This window comes from Globicephala melas, chromosome 11 (assembly GCF_963455315.2).
Source record: "Globicephala melas chromosome 11, mGloMel1.2, whole genome shotgun sequence".
NCBI classification, from domain to species: Eukaryota; Metazoa; Chordata; class Mammalia; order Artiodactyla; family Delphinidae; genus Globicephala; species Globicephala melas.
The window spans coordinates 64208580-64228661 of NC_083324.2; the positions used below are offsets into that span (position 1 = coordinate 64208580).

General features: G+C 42.8%; 1 protein-coding gene across 1 annotated transcript in view; it reads left to right on the plus strand.

Moving 5' to 3' along the window:
* BLTP3A (bridge-like lipid transfer protein family member 3A) overlaps positions 1-20082 on the plus strand; it is a 60624-nt gene that overhangs the window by 23504 nt on the left and 17038 nt on the right. Inside the window, exons 5-14 of the mRNA XM_030871005.2 lie at positions 5396-5585; positions 5899-6039; positions 6465-6635; positions 7325-7517; positions 14571-14657; positions 15174-15344; positions 15755-15894; positions 16301-16442; positions 16691-16884; positions 17093-18549. Of these exons, the coding sequence (XP_030726865.2) occupies positions 5396-5585; positions 5899-6039; positions 6465-6635; positions 7325-7517; positions 14571-14657; positions 15174-15344; positions 15755-15894; positions 16301-16442; positions 16691-16884; positions 17093-18549 (2886 nt within the window). The remainder of the gene's footprint in view (positions 1-5395; positions 5586-5898; positions 6040-6464; positions 6636-7324; positions 7518-14570; positions 14658-15173; positions 15345-15754; positions 15895-16300; positions 16443-16690; positions 16885-17092; positions 18550-20082) is intronic.

Below are 20082 nucleotides of genomic sequence, written 5' to 3' on the forward strand. Positions count from 1 at the left end.
AAAAAAATACTGTGTTTTAAAATTACTTGAAATCATTCTTCTTATGGTTGGATACCAATTTGACATACAGAGGCATTCATTTGTTTCATTTTTTTTTTTTAAACAGTATAAGAGCAGTTTTAGGTTTCAACAGTAGTATTAAGAGCAAGGTACAGAGGTTTCCCATATACCCCCTGCTCTCACACATGCATAGCCTCCCTCATTATTGACATCCCCCACTGGAGTGGTATATTTGTTACAATAGATAAACCTACATTGACACATCAGAATCACACAAAGTCCATAGTTTACATTAAGGTTCACTCTTGGTGGTACATTCTACAGGTTTGGACAAATATATAATGACCTGTATTCACCATTATAGATTCATACAGTGTATTTTCATTGCCCTAAAAATCCTCTGTGCTCCACCTAGTCATCCCTCTCCCTGCCCCAACCCCTGGCAACCACTGGTCCTTTCACTGTCTCCATAGTTTTTCCTTTTCCAGGATGATTCCTTCTTTTTAGATTGTCTTCTTTCACTTAGTAATATGCATTTAAGGTTCCTCCGTGTCTTTTTAGGACTCTATATCTCATTTCTTTTTAGTGCTGAATAATATTTCATTGTCTGTGTATACCACAGTTTATTTATCCATTCACCTATTAGGGCATCTTGGTTGCTTCCAAATTTTGACAATTATGAATAAAGCTGCTATAAATGTCCATGTGCTGGTTTTCCTATGGCCATTAAGTTTTCAACTCCTTTGAGTAAATACAAAGGAGCATGATTGCTGGATCTGTGGTGAGAGTATGTTCAGTTTTGGAAGAAACCACCAAACTGTCTTCCAAAGTGGCTGTACCATTTTGCATTCCTACCAGCAGTGAATGAGAGTTCCTGCTGCTCCATGTCCTTGTCAGCATTTGGTGTTGTCAGTGATCTGCATTTTGACCATTCTGATAGGTGCATAGTGGAATCTCATTGTTGTTCTAATTTGCACTTCCCTGATGACATATGTTGTAGAACTTATAAGACACATGCTTATTTGCTATCTGTATATCATTTTTTGTAAGGTATCTCTGAAGGTCTTTGGCCCATTTTTTAATTGGGTTGTTTGTTTTATTGTTGAGTTTTAAGAGTTCTTTTTATATTTTGGGTAACAGTCTTTTATCAGATGTGTCTTTTTCAGATATATTCTCCCAGTCTGTGGACGGTCTTCTCATTCTCTTGACCTTGTCTTTCACAGAGCAGATTTTTAACTTTAATGAAGTCCAGCTTATCCATAATTTCTTTCATGAATAGCGCCTTTGGTGTTGTATCTAAAATGTAATCGCTATACCCAGGGTTATCTAGGTTTTTTCGTATGTTATCTTCTAGGAGTTTTATATCAGTTTGTTTTAAATTTTTAAATTCTTTTTATTTTTTAACCTATGTAAAATTACATAGTTCCAAAGTTAAAACTATAACACAAGGCATGTTATATGTATGTATGTTTGTATTGTCCCCACTCTGTTTCTTACACAAAATGTAACATACCATAAACACTTTCCACATTGCTTTTTTCTTTTAAAAGTATATCCTGGAGAGCACTTCATAGAAGTATGTAGAGAGATATTTCTTATTCCTTTTTGCACCTGCAAAATACTCAGTATATTTTATAGAGGCGTCATTGTTCATATAGCCAGTTCTTTGTTGATAGACATTTGAATTATTTCTAGGGTTTTTGCTGTTACAAATAGTGCAGTAATAAATGACCTTGTTCGTAAGTTACTTAGTATTTTTCCAGCATATTTTTAAAAACAGCTTTATTGAGGTATAATTCACATACTACAGAATTCATCCATTTAAAGTACACAATTCAGTAGTTTTTAGTGTATACACCATGTTGTGCAACCATCATCACAATCAATTTTAGAACATTTTTATCACCCCAAAAGAAACTCTATACCTATTAGCAGTCACTCTTCATTCTCCCCTGCCTTAGCCTTAGGCAACCATAAATCTGCTTTCTGTATCTATTCTGATCATTTCATATAAATGGCATCATATATTATGTGGTCTTTTGTGATTGGTGTCTTTCACTTAGCATAGTGTTTTCAAGGTTCAGCTATGTTGTAGCATGTATCAGTACTTTATTCCTTTTATGGCTGAATAATATTCTATTGTGTGGATATGCCACATTTTATTTATCCGTTCATCAGTTGATGGACATTTGGTTTGTTTCCACTTTTTTTGCTAGCATATTTTGGGATAGATTCCTGGAAGTGGGGCTGCTGGGTCAAATAGCAAATGCATGTATAATTTTGATAGATGTTGCTAAATTACCCTCCATAAGGATTTTGTAATTTCGTGTTACCACCAGCAATGTTGTAAGAGTTCTTGTTTTCCAAGAGCCTTGCCAATAGACAATATTTTCAAACTTTAGGCTTCTTTTTTTTTTTAATTTATTTTTTTAATTTTTGGCTTTGTTGGGTCTTCGTTGCTGCGCGTGGGCTTTCTCTAGTTGTGAGTGGGGGCTGCTCTTCTTTGTGGTGTGCGGGCTTCTCATTGCGGTGGCTTCTCTTGCTGCAGAGCATGGGATTTAGGTGTGCGGGCTTCAGTAGTTGTGGCACGTGGGCTCAGTAGTTGTGGCTTGCGGGTTTTAGAGCGCAGGCTCGGTAGCTGTGGCGCACAGTCTTAGTTGCTCTGTGGCATGTGGGATCTTCCCAGACCAGGGCTCGAACCCATGTCCCCTGCATTGGCAGGTGGATACTTAACCACTGCACCACCAGGGAAGTCCAAACTTTAGGATTTTTGTCTAAAGATAACACATGGTATTTCTGTGTAGCTTTTTGGTAAGTTATATTGGAGTACACAAATAAGTGTATAGATTAATGATTCTTTACAGGAAGAAACAGACCACTTCCAGAAACCCAGAAGCCTCCTGCACCTTTCCTAGTCATACAAACCCTCAAGGATAACTTTATCCTGATTTTTAACACCACACGTTAGTTTTCCCTATTTTTAAAGTTATATAAATGTAATCACAAATTATGTCATCATTTGTGTCTACATACTTTAGCTCAACATGATGTTTGTGAAAGTCATCCATGTGGTTACATGTAGTTATCGTTCATTCATCCTCATTACTGTATGTTATTCCATTATATGCCACAATTATCCATTCTGTTGTAGATGGACATTTGATTTGTTTGCAGTTTCTGGCTATTAAGCATACTGATGCTACATTGAACTGTTCTCTTTCATGACTGTGGTGGTTGATACATGACTCTATGCATTTGTTGAAACCCTGGACGTGTACACCACAAAGAATGATCTTTTCTATATGTAAATTAAAAATATGTAAGAAAAAAGAATAGTGATGCTATGAACGTTCTTATACATACCTCTTGGTGAACATATGTACACATTTCTGATTTGTATATATCTAGCAGTAGAGTTGCAGGGTCATAGGCTGTGCATATGTTCTGCTTTAGTTCATACTGCTGGACAGTTTTCCAAAGTGCTTGTACCACTTTTCCCCCTGGCAGTGTTGCTAGCACTTAGTATTGTCTCTCTTTCTATTTTAGCCATCTAATACGTGTGTAGTTGTATCACATTATGATTTTAGTTTGCATTTTTTTTGAGGATTTGTTTATTAGAATTTAAAATATCCTCTTTCACAAAACATTGATGTATTCTGCCCATTTATCTTTTTTTTTTTTTTTTTTTTTGTGGTACGCAGGCCTCTCACCGTTGTGGCCTCTCCCGTTGCAGAGCACAGGCTCCGGACACGCAGGCTCAGCGGCCATGGCTCATGGGCTTAGCCGCTCCGCGGCATGTGGGATCTTCCCGGACCGGGGCACAAACCCGTGTCCCCTGCATTGCCAGGCGGACTCTCAACCACTGCGCCACCAGGGAAGCCCCTATTTATCTTTTGGGTTATTTTGGGGGTTATTTGTCTTTTTCTTATTAATTTGTAGAAGTTCTTTATACTGGAAACAAGTCCTTGGTTATATACATGTATTACAAATATCTTCTCCTACTATGTGGGTTCCCTATCACTGCTAATGTTACTTTTTTGTTGACCAGAAATGATTAATTTAACACAGTCCTTTATATCTATTTTTCCCTTTATGGTTAGCACTTTTTTTTCCCTACGACATTGTCACTTTTGTCATAAATCAAGTGACTCTCAGTGTAGTTTTTATATATGAGTGAGGTTGAACATCATTTTATGTTTAATATCTATTTGCATTTATTTTTCTGTGAACTGTCCCTACTTTGTCCCGTTTTTATTGGGCTCTTGGTCTTTTTCTTCTGAGTTTTTTGAAACTCTTTATACATTAGAGATATTAGCCCTTTGTGATATAAATTGCAAAGTTTTCTTTTTCCAGTTTGTAATTCCCAGACTTTTTTATCTCTTGTAATGAGAACTGTTTCACCTACATATTAAGAATGTCTGTGTTTTCCACGTCCTGAAGGACTTTAAGGATGGCCTTTGTTCCTCTCCCTGCTGTTTCTGCCTCTCACTATAAAGCACAGCTATGCTCTTTGGGATAGATTTGACAGGGCAGAGGTGGGACTGTTCTTGACTAGATTTCACAGTATTAGACCTCATGCTAACCTGGCTGTACTTCTTTCCTCTTTTCACTACTTTTGCAGGGTATGTTCTGTCTTTGAAGATATTATGGAAACCTAGTGTTTCCTTTCTGTTGTTATAGCTCTCCTCACACAGACAATATTCAATATTTATTCAGGTAGTTTGTGGACTGTGAAAATATTTTTTCAATTTATTCTTTCTAACCAGAGATTGTTTCCAGGTCAACTCTTTCTTTTATTCCATTCTTAAAAAAAAATCTCATCGGAAAGAGTACTACATCGTCATAAAAATTTTTAGAAATGTAAAAAATATAAAGCAGAAATGGGAGGAGAAAATTTTTTTAAAGTCATCCACAGTTCGGGCTTCCCTGGTGGCGCAGTGGTTGAGAGTCCGCCTGCCGATGCAGGGTCCACAGGTTCGTGCCCCGGTCCGGGAAGATCCCACATGCCGCGGAGCGGCTGGGCCCGTGAGCCATGGCCGCTGAGCCTGTGCGTCCGGAGCCTGTGCTGCACAACGGGAGAGGCCACAACAGTGAGAGGCCCGCGTACCGCAAAAAAAAAAAAAAAAAAAAAAGTCATCCACAGTTCTAGCATCCAAAGACAGGCATTGTTAAGAGTCTTGTCTTATGTCTTCCAGTATAAAGAGTATGCCTACAAATTCCCTGGCGGCCCAGTGGTTAGGACTCGGCGCTTTCATTGCCAGGGCCCGGGTTCAATCCCTGATCAGGGAAGTAGAATCCCGCAACATGCACGGCATGGCCAAAAAAAAAAAAAGAAAAAAGAGTATGCGTCAAATCCCATATGATCCTGAATGTTGGTCTGCCTCGTTTGTTGTAGTGAGTATGGCTTTGCCGAGAAGGTGGTGGAGGGGATGTTCATCGTCGTCAGTTCCATCACCATCAAGATTCACTCCAAGGCCTTCCACGCTTCTTTTGAATTGTGGCAGCTCCAGGGCTATAGTGTGAACCCCAACTGGCAGCAGAGTGACCTCCGCCTCACCCGTATCACTGACCCCCGCCGAGGAGAGGTGACAGCCCTGGCATTCTGAGAAGGGAGAATGGGGGGTTCAAAATAGGACTCATTCTTAAAGGATGTTATTCCTGCTTTGAGGATTTCCTCAAAGTCTCCCCCATTCTTGGGAACCCCAAAATCCCTTCTGTCCAGTGTTACTGTTACATCCTTTCCTCAATTATGGATCTCTGATCCACTGCTTTCTGTGGGTAGGATCCCAGCTGAGAATGGTGGGGGTCTCTGCCTTGCCAGTCTTTTCCCCTTGGACTTCCTGCCTCTTGATTAATTTCATCCACAGAATTAAGGGATTTAACTTTCTTTCCTTCTAGGTTTTAACATTTAAGGAAATAACTTGGCAAACACTTCGAATTGAGGCAGATGCTACAGACAATGGTGATCAGGACCCAGTCACCACTCCACTGAGGCTTATTACCAACCAAGGCAGGATCCAAATAGCCCTCAAGAGAAGAGTGAGTGTGTTCTCTGTCCTCATGAAAACTTCCATCTTTTATTCTCCCAGATAGCATGGGAGATGGCGTTTCCTCCTCTTTGAGTGTTGCCCGCCCCTGGAATGACATTTGAAAGGGGAGGACCTGCAATTCAGTGTTGCACTGTATCTGCTAATGAGGAAGCATTTCTACCTCCCTGTCATTTTAATTTTGAAAACCACGATTTTTACCTGTATATAGGGACACATAGGCAGTTGATCATTGCTGCTTCTTGTTAATCACAGAAAATTTTAGTAGTTTTGTAAGAAATTGACTCTCCACAGTGCTTGATACTTTCGTGTATTGGGGATTGAAAAGCCATCCCTGCAATTGGTTGGGCAGTGGTCACTTTGAGTAGTTGGGATGGTACCAGATGTTGAACCCTGTGTTCTATGTGACCCCTTCAGACCAAAGATTGCAATGTGATAGCCTCCAAGCTGATGTTCCTGTTGGATGACCTGCTCTGGGTGCTAACTGACTCACAACTCAAGGCTATGATGAAATATGCAGAATCACTGAGTGAGGCCATGGAGAAGTCAGCCCAGCAGAGAAAGAGCCTGGCCCCTGAACCTGTACAGGTTAGAGGTGAAACAGAGACCCTTGGTGGCAGTGGGGAGATGGTAGGCCGGACCTAATTCACACCTCCACCGTATGTGGAGCCTAGACTTTATTAGGCTTATTTGGGGGAATTTGTCATTCACTTCTGTAGGTACATAGGCTTTGCCTGTGCCTCTGATTTATTCAGTTATTCTGTTCTTTGGGTGCCTCTAGTGTGTTAGGTATACAGTGTTAGCCACTGGAAAGCCTCTTGTTCCTGTCCTTGGAACTCTTGCTGTCTTAAAATATGGACTATAAACAAGTTATTACAATATGATGTGATAAGTGCTGTAATAGAGGTAAACACTGTGCCATGAGAGCACAAAGAAAAGGGATCCAACTACCTGGGCTGAAAGAGAGCATTTAGGGAAGACTTCCTGGAGGAGGTGTTTTAGCATCAGTCAGCTAAGTTCTAGGGGGGTGGGAGCTTAGAAGGCAATTCAAATCTCAGAACAGGACTCTGACAGTTACTAGATTAATTATAATTTGCCTTCTTGGAGTTTGGGTTGTTTAAGTGGGATAGACCTACATGAGATACCAGGCGAATAGTTATGAGAAGGAAGGGACACCTTGTCAAATTGTGGTTTTCTTCAGGCTGAACTAAAGCTTAAAGAAAGCCAGCAAGGAGGCTGTCTGGGTCTGGCTTCTTGTTTCTCTCTGTCACATGTAGATCACCCCACCTGCTCCCAGTGCCCAGCAGTCCTGGGCCCAGGCATTCGGTGGCAGCCAGGGCAGCAGCAACAGCAGCAGCAGCCGCCTCAGCCAGTACTTTGAGAAATTTGATGTGAAAGAGTCCTCCTACCATCTGCTCATCTCCCGCCTGGACCTGCACATTTGTGATGATAGCCAGTCCCGAGAGCCAGGTACCCCGTGAGGCCTAAGCCTGTGCAGGGTAGTCCATCACCGCCTGGAGCTCTGGGCAAAGCTTGGGGATGGAAGGCTGTTTTCAAGACTCTGTGGGGTATTTGTCTGGCTCCCCTTAATCACAGGCCTTCCTCAGGCCTCTGTGCTCCTGTGGCAGCTCTCTGTCAGCAAGTGCTCTTCAGCTTTTAGGATGCAGCAGAACTACCTGTGAGACAGTAAGACACAGGAGCTGGGCCTCTTCCCAGCCCCCACTAAATCGGAATCTTCAGGGGTAGAGCCCAAGCAGTGTATACTTTTTTTTCCCTCCCCAGAGTCTTTTGGGCAATGCTAACCACTGGTATAAGCTTTCAGGAAAGTAAATTCAACTATAGGAAACCTCAGAATTTTCAGATCTTTGAGTCAATTTAAATAGTTATTATGTATAAATGTGTTCTTCCCAAGCAGAGGGGTTATGGTGTGTTCTTGTCATGCTTTTTCATTCATTAGAGCAATTTTTTTTTTAACATGGTGTTCCCTAAATCACATATTAATTTAAACTGCATCAATAGAAGTGTGGGTTCCAGAACTCTGGAAATTCTTCTCTGGCACCTTTGTAGACTCCATTTGGAACTCTAAGCCTTGTTTTTGACGCTGTCCTTGAGGACATTAACAAAGAGAAAGCATCCCAGGAAGGGTGTGCAGATTGTTTAATGCTATGGAAACCATAGCATAGCAGGAAAGAGTTGAAAGACACAGGGATATTTCATATGAAAAAGAGTAGGCACAGGATATAGGAGAGCCATCTTTAAATAAAGAGAGGGCGTTAATGCAGAGTGGAGTGGTTGTTAGGAAAGTCAAGCCCAGAGCCCTTCAGACATTGCTTTTATTTTGTGGTGCTCTAAGCAGAGCATAAACAAATAGCACCTGCTTTTTTGGCAGACATCTCTGCCCATTTGAGACTCACTAGAGCAACTGGTATTAAGTACACATACACATTTATTCAGAATGAAAAAATAATTGACTCATTTCTTTCCTTCATGAGCCTTAGGGAAATCACTTCACCTCACTGAGTTTCTTCATTTGTGAACTTAAGTTAAATCATATCTTACTCATTTACCTCATAGGTTGTTATCAGGCTCAAATGACATAATATACTGAATTTGGAGGACATTAGTCATAGGCCAGTATTCGGTATTATTATTTCTCTGCTGCCAGTTCCTTCAATACTCTTTGTTCCCCCTCTACACCCCTCTGCCACCAGCTTTTGTTTTTAGATGTCGTCCTATGGAAGCTTGTGTTCTTGCTGCCTTTTCCTCTCTGGAGGTTAACGTTTGCTTCTTAATGAGACCTAGATTCATTTTCCTTGGGGAAACCTACTACCTTTTCTTTCTGGGACACCAAGCACCAATGCCTCTCTTGCTTTGCTATACCTTGGTCTTGAAGTGACTTCAACCCCTCTCCACTCCCAATATGAAAGAGCTGAAAGGAGCAGTGACAGCGTAAAGATTGCTTTTGCCACCACAGGAAATAAATTGCTCACTGGTTTGTTAGTCACTAGTTCTGGAAGTTCTTTGCTAAAACAATTATTGTTTTGTTTGGTTGTTTCTTCCAAGTGTTACTATAAAGACCTTGCAGTTTTGTTTTGTTTTTAAAAATATTTATTTATTTATTTGGTTGCACTGGGTCTTAGTTGCGGCATGCAGGATCTTCGTTGTGGCGTGCGGGATCTTTTTCAGTTGCAGCATGCAAACTCTTAGTTGTGGCATGCATGTGGGATCTAGTTCCCTGACCAGGGAATGAACCCGGGCCCCCTGCATTGGGAGCGGGGAGTCTTAACCACTGCGCCACCAGAGAAGTCCCTGTTTTGTTGTTTTTAATCCTTTCAGAAATCTTTATTAAAAATACATTATTGAGGGCTTCCCTGGTGGCGCAGTGGTTGAGAGTCCGCCTGCCGATGCAGGGGACACGGGTTCGTGCCCCGGTCCGGGAAGATCCCACATGCCGCAGGGCGGCTGGGCCCGTGAGCCATGGCCCCTGAGCCTGTGTGTCCGGAGCCCGTACTCTCAGATGGGAGAGGCCACAACAGTGAGAGGCCCGTGTACCGCAAAAAAAAACCAAAAACCAAACAAACAAACAAAAATACATTATTGAGAGTTTCGTCCTTTTGCTTGATAAGGGCGTATAGCACTGTCCTCTTCATTTAACAGGGTCCTGCAATCAGAGGTGAATGACTAGCCTTCCCTGAAGCCCGCATGTATTTATTAAGCTAAGTGAATCCACTTGGTGGATTTTAGGGAAGTTTTGGATATTTTTATTTTATTTTATTTATTTATTTTAAAATAAATTTATTTATTTATTTATGGCTGTGTTGGGTCTTCGTTTCTGTGCGCAGGCTTTCTCTAGTTGCGGCGAGCGGGGGCTACTCTTCATCACGGTGCGCAGGCTGCTCATTGTCGTGGCTTCTCTTGTTGTGGAGCACAGGCTCTAGACACGCAGGCTCAGTAGTTGTGGCTCACAGGCTTAGTTGCTCCGCGGCATGTGGGATCTTCCCAGACCAGGGCTCAAACCCATGTCCCTTGCATTGGCAGGCAGATTCTTAACCACTGCGCCACCAGGGAAGCACTGGATAAGATATTTTTAGATAGAGGGATAAATCCCAGCCAACCATACCCAGGTGTGGCAGATGACTCTGTGAAGGGGCAAGGAACACAAAGAGTTCTTGTGAGTTTGATTCTTCTCCTTGGATTTGGGAAGAAAGGGGAAGGGAGAACTAGGTGTTATGGAAAGGGTGCTAAGATTCTCTGGAGTTGTCCTGTCCAATATGGCAGCCACTAGCCACATATGACTGTTGGGCACTTGAAATATTGGCTGATCCAAATTGAGATGGAGTGCAAGTGTAACATACACCTGGGATTTCGAAGATACAGTACAAAAAACGAGTGTAGAATACCTTAATAATTATTTTCATATTGATTACATGTTGAAATGATAGTATTTGGAGTATATTGGTTTAAATAATGTGTAATATTAAAATTAAATTCACTTTTTTAAAAAAACTTTTTTAATGTAGCTACTAGAAAATTTTAAATTACTTACATGGCTTATGTTACATTTCTATTGGATAGCATTGCTCTAGAATTCTCTGTCCAAATGGTAGCCAGTAGCCACATGTGACTATTTAAATTAAAATCAAAATTAAATAAAATTAAAAATCCAGTTCCTCATTTATACCAACAACATTTCAAGTACTCGTTATAATCTATGGACCATAGAAGATGTCCATCATCACAGAAAGTTCTTTTAGCTAATGCTGCTCTAGGGACTCCTTGAAGGCTACATCTGTCTGCTTTTTCATTAAGGGACACTATAGCCTTGGTATTGGAGGTGAAGTTATTGAAAACTTGGTGGGTAACTGGGGACGGCTTGGCTTGCAGTGGGGCAGCACTGTCTCTTAAAATCAAACTGGAGCAGCTCACCCTTCAGGCTTCTGGGAGGAGGAGGGTGGTTGATGGGGAAAAGAGGGTCATCTGCCTCTTTTTAGTTATCTCTCTCAGGATAAGGGCTGTGAGCCAAAGCTTTCTTCATCTCTCTTCAGGCTGGGCTATCCTCTCCCACCATCTCACTGGAGAATTTTAGTCATTTATGTACACTATTTACCATTTATGTGTCATATATGATTATGTGTTTATAATTAAATATGTTGATAATGGGTAATTATATTTGATTTCTATTCTAAACCTTATTTTAATATGTTCAGTCGTGTAGTTTATTGTTCTTTTAGTTCCAAATAAATCCAATAGAGGGAGCATGGCTGTGAAACCCTCTCCCTCCAGTAGCCTAGGTCATGCACGTTCAACTGGGATGATATCTCCCCACAGCAGGTAAAAATCCACTCTTTTATTTTAAACAGATACATATTTATTGAGATATCATTCATATACCGTACAATTTACCCATTTAGAATATACAACTCAGTGTTTTTTTGGGGTTTTTTTTGCGGTACGCGGGCTTCTCACTGCTGTGGCCTCTCCCGTTGCGGAGCACAGGCTCCGGACGCACAGGCTCAGCGGCCATGGCTCACAGGCCCAGCCGCTCCGCGGCATGTGGGATCCTCCCGGACCGGGGCACAAACCCGTGTCCCCTGCATCGGCAGGCAGACTCTCAACCACTGCGCCACCAGGGAAGCCCCTACACCTCAGTGTTTTAAAGTATAGTCATAGGGTTATGTGATCATTACTACAATCTAATTTTAGAAACTTTCTGTCATCCGTAAAAGAAACTCTGTACCCATTAGATGACAGTCCCCATTTTGCAGCTCTAAGCAACCACTGATCTTTCTGTCTTGATGTTTGCCTATTCTGGACGTTGAAAATTGGTTCTTTGGTGAGGGGTGGGGGTGAAAAAAAAACTTAGATATAACAGTGCTTAACCTTATTGACAGAATTTTATTTCTTAGTATTTAATTTCTCTTATTGAGTTTTCTTGGGTATCATATGAGCAACACTGATGTTGAGTTCATGGAAGATCAGGGCTATAAACTATGGCAAACAGATGGCTGTGATTAGAGGACTTTATCTATTGCTTGATCTCAAAGTCAGATGGTGAGAGGTGGCCTGTACATAGCTAGCAGCTGTCATTGGCTGCCTCATCAGTGTTGTTTATATTTAATCCTTAGTACTTTTGTGATTTGAACTTTGAGAATTAAATAAAAATAGTTTATATTTTATTATTTAATTCTACAAATTGTTCAACAAATCAATAATTTAATTAAATGTTGAAAAGGAAAAATATTGACACTATCTGAATATCTAGCACCTAGTTAAGCTAAAGTTATTTTCGCATGTTAAGCAAAAGTTAAAAGCTAACAAAATAATAATTTTAAGAAATTAATTTAAAAACTTTATTTTATCAAAAATAATTTTGAATAATTAAAATTGGATTATGTCACTATTATGTATTTATATAAATTACTAAATTACATATGTGATTCTATACATTATAATTTATATAAGAAATAAATTACATTAAAAGTTACTCAACAGGGCTTCCTTGGTGGTGCAGTGGTTAAGAATCCGCCTGCCAATGCAGGGGACATGGGTTCAAGCCCTGGTCCAGGAAGATCCCCCATGCTGCGGAGCAACTAAACCCGTACTCCACAACTACTGAGCCTGCGCTCTAGAGCCTGTGAGCCACAACTACTGAAGCCTGCGTGCCAGAACTACTGAAGCTCATTCGCCTAGAGCCCGTGCTCTGCACCAAGAGAAGCCACCGCAATAAGAAGCCCACACACCACATTGAAGAGTAGCCCCCACTCGCTGCAATTAAAGAAAGCCTGCGCACAGCAACAAAGACCCAATGCAGCCAAAAATAAATAAATAAATAATATATATATAAAAGTTACTCAGCAGATATAGTTATAAACTTAAGTTAAATATTAATAGCTTTAAAATTTTAAATTTAACTTTTCACACTTTATTTTTTAACCTTTTAAAAAAATTTTTTGGCTGCTTTCGGTCTTCGTTGCTATGTGGTGGTCTTTCTCTAGCTGCAGCAAGCGGGGGGCTACTCTTCATTGCGGTGCTTGGGCTTCTCATTGCAGTGGCTTCTCTTGTTGTGGAGCATGGGCTTTAGGCGTGCGAGCTTCAGTAGTTGCAACACGCGGGCTCAGTAGTTGCGGCACATGGGCCCTAGACTGCACGGGCTTCAGTAATTGTGGCGCATGGGCTCAGTAGTTGTGACGCCTGGGCTCTAGGGTATGCGGGCTTCAGTAGTTGTGGTGTGTGGGCTCTAGAGTGCAAGCTCAGTAGTTGTGGCCCACAGGCTTAGTTGCCACATGGCATGTGGGATCTTCCCGGACCAGGGCTCGAACCCGTGTCCCCTGCATTGGCAGGTGGATTCTTAATTACTGTGCCACCAGGGAAGTCCCTTAACTTTTAACTTAAAAGAATTATTTAGTCTTTCTTAACCTGACATTGAATAAAAGGAATAAGCTTTATTCTTATTCTTTTTATGTATAAAGCACAGGTAGACATATAGTACATAAGGTATACAGTATATCTGTGGTATTAAATTTCATGGAGAAGGGACAATTAGGAAAAAAATAGCTAAACAGGCTCCTATGAGGTGGTAATTATGACAAAAAGGTTGAGCAACAGGAACACAGGTGTAGGTGTATCTCCTAATAGGATGGTGATTAGTCCAGAACCTTGGTGTGGTGATATCTAGAGTGGATGGAAATGACCCTCCTGGTTGTAGATGTACCAGCTTACAGCTAGAAGGTCCCATGGTATTTCCCTTCACCTGGAAATAGGATGGAAGGGATAGGAGGGAAGTGCAGAACAGGGTAGGTTAGACAACACACATATGTAGAAGAAATAGTCCTTGTTCTTACAGTTCTTAGAGTCTAGTTGGAGAGATAAGACAGAAACATGGAAAGTTCATTCATTTAGTAAGAATTAAATGTAAGTTCAAGATAAACAATAGAATATTTGACTTATTGCAAAAAAATTGAGTTTATCTACACTATTCTGTATGTTTATAATGTCCTTGTTAGTGCAGTGTTTTTAGTGTTCCATGGTACTTCATATGTACAGTGTGTAATGACAGTCTTATATATCACAGCTTTAGCTAAGATATGAAAGGAAGTAATATGGGTCCTGCTTTTTGGGGAGTTTGGCTTATGCCTCTCCAGGTGTTGTGCTGCGGGGCAGTAATACTAGTATTGCCAGGTTTGGGGGAACCAATCAAGGTTGTCAGGTGTGCCTGTGGGAGACCTAGGACTGGAATTCCAGAATCCTGAGTTTTGCAGTTTCTTTTGTCTTTCCAGAAATCTGACAGCCATTTACAGAGACAGTGGAATATGCTTTAAAAAAAAAAATCTTTTAGAGCATGTCCATTGCAATTCAAAAGAGGAGGGCCTCAGCCTTGCAAATCACCTGACATCATCGCCTTTCGGCTACACTCATGTATCAGCCAGGCTTTGGAGCTGACCCTTAGGAGGACTTTTAAGTGCTTCAAGTGGTGTTTAGGCCTCTGTTTCTTCTGCTGCTGTTCACCTTTATTTTTCTTTGTAGGTGTCTCTGCAAACAGACTCATGGGTGGTGCAATGCAGCTTACCTTTCGCAAGATGGCATTTGACTATTACCCCTTCCACTGGGCAGGTAGGAGAATTCTGAATGGGTGCAGTTTTAGCGTGGCCTAGGTATTGAGGCCATATGCCTGGGTTCATCCCTGACTGCCCAGCAGAAGGGTGCCAGGGATTGCAGCACATGCTCAGAGAGGTGTTGGCAATAGTCCTTTTCAAGAGGACATCTTCTGGAAACTTGCAGGGTCCACTGTTGATGCGAAGCAGTAGGAGGGGAGGCAGTGTCTGAGATGTTGCTTTTGATTCTGTGCTCTACCCCTTACTTGCACTAGTTTTAGAGCCTCTCCAGTGGTCCATGGTCAAAGATGGCAAAAGTCAGCAGCTGGCCTTTAGGGAACCCTAGGGAAAAATCACATATAGAATCCAGAAGAACTTGAGTGCTCTCACTAGATAATTTTTACTTATCCCAGAGAATTTTGGATTGGCGGTGAGGGATCAGATTCTGAATTATGGAAAACTATACCAATGGAAAAGAAAATTTGTAACATTGGGTCATGATCTTAGACTAAAATCTTTTTGCTTTATCGCACAGGCGATAGCTGCAAACATTGGGTACGTCACTGTGAGGCCATGGAGACCCGAGGCCAGTGGGCCCAGAAGCTGGTGATGGAATTTCAGAGTAAAATGGAGAAGTGGCACGAGGAGACAGGTCTGAAACCACCCTGGCACCTGAGGGTAGACTCTCTCTTCCGGAGGAAAGCAGGTGGGTTATGAGGAGCTGGAGGACTCCTGTTGCTTTGCCTCTTGACATTTACCTTTGAGTATCAGTGGCAATAAAGCACTGGACTGGCTAATTATCCCAACTTACTCCCAGCTGATTATTCCAACTTTATCCCACGGAGAGACATCTGTGGCTTTTTTCTTTACGGAGTCCTGTTTGTCTCCAGGGATAGCTGCAGTGTGGAAGAGAGGTTGTTAGCTTCTCTATTTAATAGGCCGTTGCCTTGGTCTGAAGGAGAGAATAGTTTTTGAGTTCTGTCCTGGAGCTTGCCAGGGTTAAACTCTTTCCTACATATAGCATTAATGATCTTAGGGTTTTTACTTTCCGAATTCTATTAATGATGATAGTTGAGTGTATCTGATTCTTTTTCCCACCTCCTTATTTTTATTTAGATTCTCTCTCCAGTCCTCAAAAGAACCCCCTTGAGAGAAGCCCCTCTCAGGGCCGACAGGCTGTCTTTCGGCCTCCAGCATGGAATCGCCTACGCTCTAGCTGCTTGGTAATACGGGTGGATGACTTGGACGTCCACCAGGTAAGGAGCCCATGACACAGGGAAACAGGGCTGGAAAGGGGTGGAGCAGTTCATTTGGAATGCAACAAATGTGATCAAGGTTGTAGAATTCGGAGGCTGCTTCCCTCCCTTCCAGGTGGATTTGACACTTTGGTCTGTTTCTTTCTGAGTGTGACTGCTGAGATCAGGACTTGGGATTCCCCACTTTCCTCTGAATACCCCACTACAAACCTTTCACTGAAAAAACGAACTCGTAGATAGTGTTAGTCAGGTGTGAGAATGCCTGGAATCTGCGTGAAGAGCACTCTGCTCCCTGTGACAGACTTTGGAAGAGTTGTAGAGGCTTTATCCTCCTATCTCAGAGGAAATTGAGGAAATTGTATTCTGGGTGCTGTATAGATGCTAACAGCAACTCGTGATTGCATAGGTTTCTACAGCTGGACAGCCAAGTAAGAAGCCATCGGCACTCCTTTCCTGCAGTCGGAAACTTCACAACCTCCCCACTCAGGTCTCTGCCATTCATATTGAGTTCACAGAGTATTACTTCCCCGATAATCAGGAGCTGCCAGGTAAGCATCTGCTCTGGTCAGTCCTTACTGTCTTGCTCTTGCTCTTCGCATTTGTCCGCCTCGGGGGCTCTCTGCTTATATTCTGTTTGTCATTTGGAGTTTTAAGTGTTTGAGTTAGTTTAGCACACCTTTGTTGAAAACTCTTCCCTGTGTAAATATATACCTTTGATAATAAAATGAATATTAGCTGACAAGTGAGAGTCGAGCTGCTACTTCATTCATGGTTTCTTTTTTTCTCTGCTTTCCAGTTCCCTGTCCCAATCTTTACATTCAGTTAAATGGTCTGACATTTACTATGGATCCTGTCAGCTTGCTCTGGGGAAACCTCTTCTGCCTGGATTTATACCGCAGCTTGGAGCAGTTCAAAGCTATCTACAAACTGGAAGATTCAAGCCAGAAAGATGAACACTTGGACATCCGACTGGATGCCTTCTGGTTGAAGGTAGGGTAGAGAGTGGGATTTTTGTTCCCTGTTGGCAGCCACAGCTGCACTTCTACCATGGCTATAATCCAAGGTTCTGCTCTGTCCATTTGATAGAAGTAAGGAAAGCAGTTTTACAGCCCAAATGGTCTTTCACGTGTGTATTAATGGTGGGTTGCAGAGTTGCTCAGCTGGCCATTCTGAATTGGGTTTCATTTTCTCTCTGAAGGTGAGCTTCCCGCTGGAGAAGAGAGAGCGGGCTGGGCTGCACCGTCCCCAGGCCCTTGTCTTCTCTGCATCAGGCGTGACTGCCACCAATACACGTCACGCCCCACATTGTAGCTGTCCAGACCTTCAGAGTCTCTTCCGGGGTTTTGCTGCTGCTGAGTTCTTTCATTCCAATTATGTTCAGTTTCCCAAGGTGCCAGGCGGCTTTAGCCTTCTGCACATGCTGTTTTTGCATCACGCCTTCCAGGTGGATTCCCGATTCCCTCAATCTAGTGCCCTCCCTCCCCAGAGGCTTAAGGCTTCCCAGGATCTCTGGTCCATCCACTTCACCCAGATCTCCTTGGACTTTGAGGGAACAGAGAACTTCAAAGGCCATTCCTTGAATTTTGTGGCCCCCTTCCCCTTGTCGATTTGGGCCTGCCTACCCCTCCGCTGGCAGCAAGCCCAGGCACGAAAGCTCCTTATGGCCACAGAAGGGAGGCTGAAAGCATCCGCCAGCTTTGGCAGTCCTGTCCATTCTGAGGCCCTTGCCCCTGACACTGTGTCCCATCAGAGGTCAAAGACTGAGCATGATTTGAAAAGCCTATCAGGCCTTACAGAAGTCATGGAAATTCTGAAAGAAGGCAGCAGTAGTGTGGATAACAAAGGGCCTCTGACAGAGCTGGAGGACGCGGCAGATGTACATGTGCTCATACACTCGCCTGAGCATGTCCGAGTGAGGCTTGACCACTACCAGTACTTGGCTCTCCTCCGCCTGAAGGAGGTGCTCCAGGGTCTTCAGGAGCAGCTTACTAAGGATACCGAGGCCATGACTGGGTCTCCTCTGCAGGACCAGACAGCTTGCATTGGCGTCCTCTTCCCCAGTGCTGAGGTGGCTCTGCTCATGCATCCTGTCCCTGGCGCTGTCGAAGCTGACTCTGAGGGTTCAGATACTACGAGCCTTGTAGATTCAGAGCTGTCTCCTTCAGAGGATAGGGAGCTGAAGTCTGATGCCTCCTCAGAACAGGGCCCAGCAAGCCCCAGGAAGGTTCTGGAGGACACTGACGTTGAAAATCTGGATGCATCCCAGGATAGGCCACTGCCTCTCCATAGCAATGGAGAAGTGCAGGACTCAGATTCTCTTGCACAGCAGGAGGCAGGGAAGGGCCATGAGGCAGTTGATTCCTTACAGGACAAGGGACTGAGCAGCGCCCAGGCACCTAGCTCACCAGCTGAGTTGAAGCCCCCAGGGGGCAAGGATACTGCTGTGAATGGACAGGGCGAGCTCATCCCCTTGAAGAACATTGAGGGAGAATTATCAAGTGCTATTCACATGACCAAGGATGCCACAAAGGAGGCTCTACATGCCACCATGGACCTCACCAAGGAAGCTATGTCTCTGACTAAGGATGCCTTCAGTCTGGGCAGAGACCGAATGACCTCCACCATGCACAAGATGCTGTCTCTGCCCCCAGCCAAGTGAGTGGTTCTCTGCCTCCTTCATTCACCTCCTCTCTCCCTCCTAGCTCTGGCCATTGGGCTCAGGCCTCCTGCCATGTGCACTTGTAGATTGGGAAGCACCGCGTGGTCCAGGAGCGTACATGGAATGGCCTAGTTAATGTGGCAAAGCCTTTAGTTTTCAGAGCTGCCTGTAGAGCAGCGGAAGAACTTTCAGGCTACTTAGAGGATATAGGCATACCAGTCAGAGGGACTTTACTTTCGGGACTACACCTAATTCTGTGATAGGGGAAGAACCAGAAATTGCAATAAAATAACAAAATCCCATGGATTTTCTCATGCCTCCATATATCTTAGCCTGGTCTTGGGCAGTTTTCAAGTCAACATTTATTGCTTCTTAGCATCAAGCTATCTCCTCTTTCACTGATTCACTGTTATTGATACAGCTATGCTGTATCAGAATAATAATACCTGGCATCTGTATGATATTTTATTCTTTTCAGTGGGCTCTCATATAGTATTTTATTTGATGTAATCCCCACAGCAGCTCGGGGAGGTCGCTGCAGATGTTTGTATCCCCAGTTTATAACTGAGGAAATGGAAGCTTCAGAGAGGATGAGCCCATGGATCCTGTATCTTATAACTAGAAAAGCTGGGGCTTTGAACTTGCTCTTTCTGGTACACCTTATCAATATCTGTCAGAGTAATAGAGAAGGAAGAATTTCACTCATCCGTTCAACAAGTATTTTTTGAGCCCTTACTGTGTGCCAGGCTCTGTGTTAGATGCCGGGGCTACAGTGGGGAGTAAGCAGAAAACACAGAAATGCACAGTCAGAAGAGTGGGAAGGTATAGATTTTTCCATGGGTGCCTGTGGTTTTAGGAAAGATAATGAAAACTATGGGAAATCTTTGCTGGGACACTTAGTGGTTTGGGGACCATGGTTTGAAGATCAGTGGCTTTAGAACTTTTGTCTAAGTGGATTTTCTTAAGTGTGTCTCAAAGCAATGCCTGCGGGTATACTAGTACCTGCTAGGCCTAGATAGCCTAGGAGGAAAGAGGAGGAAAGCTTAAAGGATTAATTATGTAATAATACTAGGCAACATTTATTGAGTACTTTCTATGTGTCAGGCCTTGGCCTAAATATTAACAATATTAATGCATTGAATTATTGTAAGAACCCTATAAGGCAGGTCCTAATATCACTCCACATTTTACAGGTGAGAAAACTGAGGCTCAGAGAGGTAAGAAACTTGCTCAAGATCACACAGCTTGTGAGTGGTGGGGTGAGGAGAAAGCCTGGACTCCCAATCACCTAATGTGCTGCCTTTTCTAATTAGAGAAAAGTAAGGGAGATGGGAAAAGAGGAGAGGTAAAAAGGAGAAAAGGAAGGTGTGTGATACAAACTCTGTTTGAAACACCAACAGTGACTTCCTAACTGCCCAGGCCAGTGGCCTTTTCTCAGTCATCTTTTTCCAGGACGACTCTGTGCAGTCAGCCTTGCTGGTCAGTTCATTCTGGACCAGCCTTGCTGGTCAGTTCCTCACACTTCTTGG